The sequence below is a fragment of the Pundamilia nyererei genome, unplaced genomic scaffold (assembly GCF_000239375.1).
Source record: "Pundamilia nyererei isolate P.nyererei 1_Seehausen unplaced genomic scaffold, PunNye1.0 scaffold00018, whole genome shotgun sequence".
Classification (NCBI taxonomy): Eukaryota; Metazoa; Chordata; class Actinopteri; order Cichliformes; family Cichlidae; genus Pundamilia; species Pundamilia nyererei.
Window position 1 is genome coordinate 4,999,322 of NW_005187419.1, and position 9,907 is coordinate 5,009,228.

Here is a 9,907-nt window from a genome sequence, read left to right on the forward strand (position 1 = left end):
CTTTGGGTGCTTAAAGGGAGTATATTATGTTTTTTTTTTTTTTTTTTTTTTTTTTTTTTTTTTTTTGTATGATGTCAGAGAGAGTGGATATTCCTCATATGGTGTCCCACCTATCTGCTGTTCAGACCTTGTATTTTAAGTGGCAGCCAATCAGAAAAAAGCTGTCTTACACAGAAGGGAAAGAGCTGCTTTTTTTCTTTTAATATAGAGGATCATCTGTTAGGTTGAAAGCCCAGAAAATGATAAATAAGAATGATTTTGAACTGAATCTTGCAAAGCTACTTTGGCTGAGTGCAAGAATAATGTGCTGAGCGTTTTAGGCTTTGAGTGTATTTCATTTGCAAAAGACCACAATAATTAAGATTAAAAGTTCATGTGACTTATAAAATTATGTTATTGTTCACTCATTTCTTTTCCCAGATTTCAAAAGCTGTTCTAGTTGATATAAATTATTTTGGCCATCATAGCTGTATAGTGAACATCTAATATTGTAACAGCTTTATCGACAACGAACCCCATAAACTGGCTGCAACTATGCACTTCTTCCCAGGCTTAAAATGCAGACCAAAATAGAAAATTCCCAGTTCCTTTTAATTATTTGTGAAAGAGTAAAAATCTTGTCCACTCTGCAGGCTGAACTTGGGCTTTTTCAGTTGTTTTCTCAGGGACAGTAAGAACACACCATCAGGTCTATTTTGAAGTTGGGCTAGAGGTGCGAATTCTTATATAAAAGTGTTAAAAATATATTTGTTCTCTCTGCACTCTTACTGATTTCTTTGTTCTGCGTGTCCACACTAAACTTAATACATAATGTGCTCAGCCACAAGAACTTTCACAGTTTAGCTAAATCCAGTCTGCCTACTCTGTATTTCAATTTTGGTTTAAGAGAGTCGGCCGTGGTTTGAAAGATCACACAAATGTCTTGGAATAAGCTTTCTGTGAGCTTTAAGTAATGTTTTCTGTGCCCTTCTAGATGACTTCTTTAAAGCAAATTTTCTAAATTCCCCTCTTCTTTTTGTCTCACACGCGCCCCTCTATGTTAACCCATGCAGAAACCTAAAGCCTCATCCATGGATTCGGCCACCAAGCTCACGCGATCCCTGCCATGTCAGGTGCACGTCAACCCGGGAGAAAATCTGTGAGTAGCTCATCAGACACCCTGGACGTTAAAAGCGGTGAAATGTTTTTGTTCACGCCGTGACTATGCGCGTTTGTCTCTAAACAGAAACACAGACCAGTGGCCACAGAAGCTCATTATGCAGCTAATTCCGCAACAGTTGCTGGTGAGACCGTGTGTTTATACTGTTTTCTATTGTTTTGTTTATGTGCAACAGTGATGCCTTTATGAATGATGCATATCTCGCCTGCTCTCTCCATAGACAACCTTAGGTCACCTCTTCAGAAACTCTCGGATGGTTCAGTTTCTCTTCACGAACAAAGACGTGGAGTCGCTGAAAGGCCTGTACCGCATTATGGCCAATGGTTTTGTAAGTTTTCGAGCTCCCTCTGCCTTCCTCTGAACCTGGAATGTGTGTCCTCTGCTTGTCCCCGCTCTTGTCCATCATTCAGCATACCTCAATTTATTTTGCATGAGTGCAAATTGCGTGCAGGTTCCACCTCTACCCAGTAGATGGACTGAGCGTGAACCTGTGTTGCAGTTTTATGGTGAAGACTCTAGAGGGGGTTCTAGGCCACTCTTTCTTTTAAAGCTCAACATCATTTTACAACATTATTTGTCATCAGTTTAAGCAAAAGAAAAAAGCTTTTAGTTGTGATCCTTTTCCAAAGGGGTAGCATAATGATAGGACTTTTGTTAGTGTGGTTTATTTTTAATCTGCTGGTACCTTTGAGAAATAGCGGAGGCATTAATGGCATTCGGTCCAGCTGAGCTCTACCTCTTTGCCTAAATTTGATTTGCAGCCCAGGGAAAGAACAGTGTGAATTAATATCATTTGCATTCACTTTATAAAACTGGCATGTTTGATTGGGCAAAGGAGCTTAGGAGAAGGTTATGTCCCCAAGCCGGAGCCCATCACATAATTACAACAGTGTCCCATGTCAGGGTCTTAATCTGCCCTGTGACCCTCTGCAGGCTGGCTGCGTCCACTTCCCCCACACTACCTCGCCCTGTGAAGTGCGGGTGCTGATGCTGCTTTACTCATCCAAGAAGAGAATATTCATGGGCCTCATCCCCAACGACCAGAGTGGCTTCGTCAATGGCATCCGGCAGGTCATCACCAGCCACAAGCAGGTCCAGCAGCACAGAGCGGTGAGTGGAAGTGGAGTTTGTGGGAAGAAGGATTCAGTGTGGTAGAAAACATGTGCAGCGGGGAGACCAAAAGCAGGTGATAATGAGGAGGTATTTTAGAGATTGGACAGGGAATTGAGGTGCATTGTTTAAGGCGTTAAGTTGCATTGTTGTTGACATTTCATTTAGTGAGCCTGGTATCTTCACAGCAGCCACTCTACTACAGGCATTACCTCCTGCAACATTAGCTGACTGTTGCACTCCCACCTCATTATCGCTGCTTAACTGAAGGCAAATATAGGTGCAAAGCATAAAAGCTCTTTATGTCGAATTTGCTTCAACCACAACACAATGGCCTCTGCAGTAATCGGCGCTGTTTGTTTATTTCAAAATGCTGGGATAATGCACAGTTACTGCTTTTTAATTGTTTATTTCACGTTATTGATTAATAACTGGCTAAAACATCAAATATTAAGGGTTTAATTGCCCCTAAATTAAGTGCTTCACTCAGCTCTGAGATTGTGTGTGTGTGTGTGTGTGTGTGATGAAACTATCACACCTTTGTTTGTTTCCAAGTATTTTTAGGGTTGTCAGAATTTGGCTCTGACTTTGTTAGTCTCTTCGTAGTTTAAAGCTCTTGTAAACTCAGTTTCAAATATTAAATATTTCTCTTTAACATCAAATATTTATATTAAATCAAAGTCACAGAGGGGAAAACCATTGTTGGGTATCAATTATTAAGAGTGAAACACTCAAAACTGAACCAGCATGGTAAGCAAAGACCAAACAGCTGAATTTCATATATTGATTTAGTGTGTGTGGTTTTGTTTTTTTGTCTAAATGGAGTTTGGAGGTATGCTTAAATCTGACAGCAAATAATGCACTTATATGGGACCATAAATACAGAAACCATGACTACAAAAGCCTTCAGGAATAATAGTCCAAATTTTTCCAGCTTTCGTTTAATTCAGGTGTACCCAGCACATTTTAGCTCACGGGCCACAAGCAGTCCAATTTAATCTTGAGTGGGCCAGACCACTAACGCTATTGCATAATAGCCTATAAATAGCACATTCAAATGTTTCCCTTTCTTTGTTTTGTTTTTTTTTTCTAACAATGACGGAAAATTATCCACTTTCCTCATTTAATATTAGCCCTGCTGAGTCAACAGACACTCACCGGCCAATTTATAAGGTACTCATGTTCAACTGCTTGTTAATGCAAATGTCTATTCAGCCAACCACATTGCAACAACTCAGTGCATTTATGCATGTAGGCACAGTCAGGACAACCTGCTGAAGTTCAAACAGAGCATCAGAATGAAGAAGAAAGGTGATGCAAGTGACTGTATGTGGCATGATTGTTGGTACTACATGGTGTGGTCAGGGTATTTCAGAAACTTCTGAGAGTGGTCAGAAAAAGAAAATATCCAGCGAGTGGAAGTTCACTAGGTGAAAATACCTTGGTGATGTCAAAAGTGAGAGGAGAATGAGCAGAGTGCCTCAAGCTGATACGACTGGAACAGTAACATACTGAAAAGCTTATCTGTAGGCAGAACAGAGAGAACCTTGAAGCAGGTGGTCTACAGCAGCAGAAGACCACACCGAGTCCCGTCAGCTAAGAGCAGGGAACCAAAGTTATATAAGACTGGAAAAACATTGCCTGCTCTAATTAGTCAAGTTGTGCTTTGATGTCTGTGTGGAAGGGTTGAAATTTGGCACAAAATAAGATGAAAGCATGGCTCTATCCTGCCTTGTGTTAACCACTCAGGTATGTGGTGGTGGCGTACTGTTGTAGGGGATATTTTCTTGGCACACTTTGTACCTCTCATTGCCAGTTTAGTGTTGTTTAGCAAAACCAGATGATACCTGTTGCTGACCGTGTCCATCCTTTTGTGACCACACTGCACCCATCTTCTGATGGCTGCTTCCAGCAAACATTGCAGTCAGTTTACTGTGCTTAAATGGCCTCCAGTCAGCAGAAATCAATCCCGTAGAGTCCCTTTGGGATTTGGTGGATTGGGAGATTCATATCACGAATGTGCAGCTGACGAATCTGCAGCAACTGTGTGATGACTCTGTCAATATGCAGCAAAATCTCAGAAAATTTTCAAGCACCTCGTTGAATCTGTGCCACAAAGCATTAAAGCAATTCTGAAGGCAAAACGGGGTCCAACCCAGTGCTAGCAAGTTGTAACTAATAAATTGGCCAGTGAATATATAAGCACAATTTCCTCTTCTGTTGTGTTGTGTTTGTTTGGCTCCAGACACGACAGTCAGAGTGCAATGAAGTGCTTGTTACGTCTGATATCAGGCTGCTTTTGTTTCTTAAGCTTGTGGAACTAACTTACTTAAACGTGCATGCGTCACCTGTTCACGTCAGTGAAAAAATTAATTTGTTTTAATTTGTAAACTCCTGCACCTTCATTTCACTCTTGTTCATTAAAAGCACATTGCACATGTGTTTTTTGGGATGATTTTTAGGAATCAAGCACTTCTCATGTTTGTTATTGAGACTGTCTGAAAACAAAGAGGACAGGCAACATGATCTTGAGATTAGTTAGTAAATTAGAAAAAAAGAATTTCTAAAACCTTTTTTTTTTCTGGCTCCTCTGTAGTTGTCAAACTGCCAGCACCAGAGAGGAGGAGGAGACACTGCAGCTGCTGACTGATATCACAAGTGTGTGTGTGTGTGTGTGTGTGTGTGTGTGTGTGTGTGGCAGGGATAATTATGTTTACCACATAAGATTCAGTGGTGGTATGAACTCATAATTTGTATTCATATTTTAAAAGAAAAGATCCTCCACTATTGGAGGCATTATTGCCGTTGCTAAGTGTAGCAGTTTTTCTGCTTTTTGAGACTTGTAAAGGGGGAGGAGGCAGTAAGTGTACGTGTTCTAAATATTCGAGGGTTGACGGTTGATATTGCATAGTCCAGTGTGACTTTGTGGCTGGTTAGTATCTTTACCTTGTTGTAAGCAGTGTTGGGGAGTAACGGAACTCATACTGTATGTATGAGGAACTGTATACCGTTACAGTTGACTAGTAGTATGCAGTTACTTTGTTGAAATAAATGGATTGCAGGGCGATCTTTTCCCGTTTCATATGTGAGGCTATTCCCTCTCAGATTTTGGTAATTACACGCATTGCCGAAACCCAAATAAAACACGAAATGAAAAGCTCTAATATAAGGGTCCTGTTAATTTTGGTGGCGTTAGTTACACAATGGACCCGAAGCCAGCACAACAGAACCAGCAGTCAAAGAATCGACCTCCAATCTAAAGAAACATCTGGAAGTAAGTTCTTTTATTAAGAACTTAACCATTAGCCTAGTTCAATTACCTTGTTTTAGTTGTGTTAGCTACCTAGGCTATGTGCGACTTCAGTGTCTTCAATGTACTTTTGCTGTGTGATTTTATTACTATTACTGAAGGGTTCTCATCACCAAGCTAACATCGTTTGCTGGCATTAGCTGAGGTTAGTTCATAGACTGCAGGCAGTTAAAATTGATGGATAGCATTAACAACCTGCTAGCTGCAAATAATCATGCGTAGTTCTAAAAGCAGTCTATGAACTAACCTAACAATGTTAGCTCGGTAGCGAGTAGCCTTCAGTAATAGTAATAAATCACACAGCAATAGTACATTCATGTAGTAGTTGTAAAAAGCATGACAATATATTAAGTAATCCAAAGTATTCAGAATACGTTACTCACACTGAGTAACGTAACTGAATGCGTTACAAACTTCATTTTGGGGCATGTATTCTGTAGTGGAATACATTTTAAAAGTAACCTTCCCAACACTGCGTAAGTGGCTTTCAGTCACAGCAGAGGCCATCACCACTGGAGCAGCGAGGCTTGTAAAAATGTTGGGGGCGGGTGCGTGGAGTCAAGTCTGGGCATTCCGCGTTAAATCAGGACTGAGCATCCAAAAATGAAAGATGGCAGCCTCCTTTGGTTTTAGCTTTATTTTTGGGAAATGACAGGAATCAGAGGCACATATGCAGTCTATGATTAAACTACCAGGAAAAGATGAGTAATACATTTTCTGTGGACCTTTCAAGTTAACGTGATGATTCACATTTATAAATTGCTAGATTGTGTTCTTCTCTTTCTGAATCAGGTCTTGATTTGCTCCACAGCCCTCATCCAACGTATTGCAGCTCACTAGGCTATGATTTTAGCATTTTATACACCAGCATAGTTAGAGCACCTGCACCCCCACCTCTGGCACCGGTTTGTAGTGCAAAATACAGGCAGTCCCGTACAGAAGAAGAGTGAATAATCTCAGGTTTAAGGTTTCTTCAGGAGGAAAGGAGCAGGAATTTTAAAGCTCTTGAAAACTGTGATTAGCATTTTTTTTCCACATTTTCTTACCTTGATAATCAAAATAAAAAGAAATAATCTTTAGACTAATGAAAGATGAAAACTTGTCTTATTTTATGGTACCTTTGAGAGGTAATGCAATTTTGCTATACAGCAAGATGAAACCAAAACATTCACACTAGTTGCTGTGCTATGTTTTGTATAATGTGAAAAGTGTAAACTTGTGAAATTCAGCTTTAAGCAAAGAAGATGGGGTGTTAATTTTGCAGGCTGTCTAGATGTTAGCATTACATAAGACGTGCTGTAGGAGGCAAAGTGTGTGTCACTCTTCATGGACAGGGATGAGGAGGTCTAGAGACAAAGCCCGCCCTCCCACCTCCTTCCCTTCCATCTCACTGGCGAAGGTTCCCTGTTCCTGTGGCAGAGTTCATTACAGGTTACAAACACTGCTGCTTTGTCCACATGACTTGGAAATTTCACTCTCCCTCTCTGCTCATCTTCATCGCCAGAGACGGGGTGATTTAAAGTGTGTCCTCTGGATTAGCTGTCTTTTCCATCACAGGGCTGTACTCCAGTTTGTAGCATCGAGGGAGGAGAGGTGCAGCGTAACTGAAACAATGCAGCATCTAGCCAGAGAAGCAGTGTGTCTCTCTTTAAAAATGAAGCCCGCTGTCGGTTTTACACGAGTTGGATCACATTTCTCCACGCAGTCTGCTGTCATCAGCGATGATAGCGCTTGTTTACTCACCCCGCTAATTTTATGTCTTCGCGAATGCGCATAAGCCTTATACGTAACTTGAAGTCGTGTATGTGTGTGAGCATCAGGGCATTTAGATTAGGCAGTAGACATGAAATTATAATGAAGATTTTTTTTTTCCCTGCCTCTTGTGTATCATCACATATTCAGTGCTGCATTACTAATAGTGAAGCGGTAGAGCAATCTTAACATAATTAAAATTTCAATTTGGACCCGTAGTTAAGGTTTCTCTGTGTAAACCCCTGGAGTGGCATTCTTTAGGAACAAGATTGCAGTTTGTTCTGTTCACTGCAAGACAAAATTAAATATTTTTCCCTTAAAAGCAATGCAAGCTCCTAAACCTTGATCCAGGATTTCACAGGTTAGTGGGTTAAAGACAGGAGATCAATCAGAGGCAGTAGAACAGAAAGAGGCAGCTGTTTTGTTAGTTCCCTCAAAAGACCTAAAGCTGTTTGTTGCACTGCTTTTGTTGGTCAGAAAACATACCCTGCATTAGTGCAATCCCAGGGTGATTTCTTCAGACTCAGCAAGATGGATGGGTTAAGGTGGGGGGGTGGGGGGGGGTTGTCCCCCATCTTCTATCACAGTTTTTTCCTCCCTCAGTGTCTGGTTAATAATTTGTGCTTGGAGGAGGGATGAAACACCCTTCATTCCTCCTCGTCTCTCCCTTAGTGTAGAATCGCACAAAACACCACAGCACCTGCAGAGCACAGCTAACTCAGGAGCACCGCTGCCAGTTTCAAATTCTGCCTTTTCAAGCACCTACCACTCGCCTCATATTGCAATAGTCTGTCTTGGCTGATTTCTGTTTAAAGTGCAGGACTCTGCAGATAAAACTCAGATGATACTGACTGCAGTTCATTTTACTTCAGTATTTCAGGTGCTATATTTGTGAATTATTCAGACTCTCTCTTAGTAACAGCAACAGGTTTCCTCTTTTCATGTTGCTGTGTTTAACTGGAGATGCATATTGTATATGATATCCCCCACCCCGCCAGACGATGCTGGCGGATTCAGTTTGTTTTAAACCGTGAAATCCAAAATAACAAACACCTCAGCTGGTGGTGCTTGAAGTTAAATCTCCGCTGGTGTATCATCGTCCTGTGTTTGCTTTTGCTTGCCGTCTGTGCACACACATGTACAAAGAAAGTCAATATGTGGTTTCACACTCTTTCAGCATTGTTAACACAGTAAACATCAACTACATATAGGAAATATGAAGTTCTGTAAATATGGATTATGGTTTCATAGCATTAGTATAAAAATATCGAAACCTGTAAACAGTATTGATTTATTTGGCCTAGATGGGTTTTTTGTTTGTTTGGATAGGTTCTTATTTAAAGGGAATAAATTAAAATCGATCGTGACATGCCCATACTCATATGTATGTTATTGATGACTGGACTAATTTCTTCTGTCTTTTTGATAGGCCACACAGACCACTCCAAAGTAACAAGAAGTCTTTCTTCTGCGATTTTTATATAAATAAAATAAAATACTCAAAAGGTTCAGATGAAGTTAACATGAAGCTTCATAAGTCCTGAACACATTAACAGGGTTTCAGAGTTCCTCCTTTATATCTTGTGAGTCTTTACTTAATGAATCCTTTATTTAAACAGGTAAATGGTAAATGGCCTGTATTTGTATAGCGCTTTTCTAGTCCCTAAGGACTAGAAAAGCGCACACATTCACACACTGGTGATGGCAGCTACATTGTAGCCACAGCCACCCTGGGGCGCACTGACAGAGGCGAGGCTGCCGGACACTGGCGCCACCGGGCCCTCTGACCACCACCAGTAGGCAACGGGTGAAGTGTCTTGCCCAAGGACACAACGACCGAGACTGTCCAAGCCGGGGCTCGAACCGGCAACCTTCCGATTACAAGGCGAACTCCCAACTCTTGAGCCACGATCTCACTGAGATCAAAATCCACTTTAACAGGCTCTAGAAAGTATGAGCCCGGACAAAACATACAAGTAAGCACCATTCCCCAACTCTCTGTGAATGGTACTTATGACCATTTGCATTTCTTTTTTTCCTGACCTCACAGCCCATGTTCGTTGGTGGTGCTAGTTTCAGTCATTATGCAGATGCACTGTTTATAAGCTTGGGGAAACCTGCAGTTGGCTGAGGCTGCGTCCACACTAATGCGTTTTCTCTCCGTTTTGGCCTTCCGTCCACACTGAGACGGCGTTTTGGAAATGCTCTCGAAAACGCAGACTTTCTAAAACAATGACACATTTTAGTCATGTGATGCAGTCATGTGACCAATTAAAGATGGCGTAGTGCATTATACAGCAGTTGTTTTGATTGCTCTAAAACAGATTAATATCAGTTTGTACATGCTCCAGATAGCTTTTCTTCAAATTCTTTAATTCTCACTCGCTTTTGCGCATGCGCAGCACTGGAACGTAAGCGTTTTGGGCCATTTCAACGTGGACGCACAACTCTGTGAAAACGCTAGTGTGGACGTGGAGCGTTTTCAGACGTAAACGCAGTTTTCAAATCTACCCGGGCTAGTGTGGGCGTAGCCTGAGGAAGTCACTTGGGTGATTGACTAAACATTTCTCCCACTG

General features: G+C 41.2%; 1 protein-coding gene across 4 annotated transcripts in view; it reads left to right on the plus strand.

Moving 5' to 3' along the window:
* The window catches only part of med25 (mediator complex subunit 25), a 31,923-nt gene that overhangs the window by 12,989 nt on the left and 9,027 nt on the right, over nt 1–9,907 (plus strand). For all 4 annotated transcript variants that reach the window (XM_005726264.2, XM_005726267.2, XM_005726266.2 and 1 more), the window contains exons 12-15: nt 1,053–1,138; nt 1,226–1,283; nt 1,380–1,487; nt 2,093–2,269. In XM_005726264.2, coding sequence (XP_005726321.1) covers nt 1,053–1,138; nt 1,226–1,283; nt 1,380–1,487; nt 2,093–2,269 — 429 coding nt within the window. The remainder of the gene's footprint in view (nt 1–1,052; nt 1,139–1,225; nt 1,284–1,379; nt 1,488–2,092; nt 2,270–9,907) is intronic.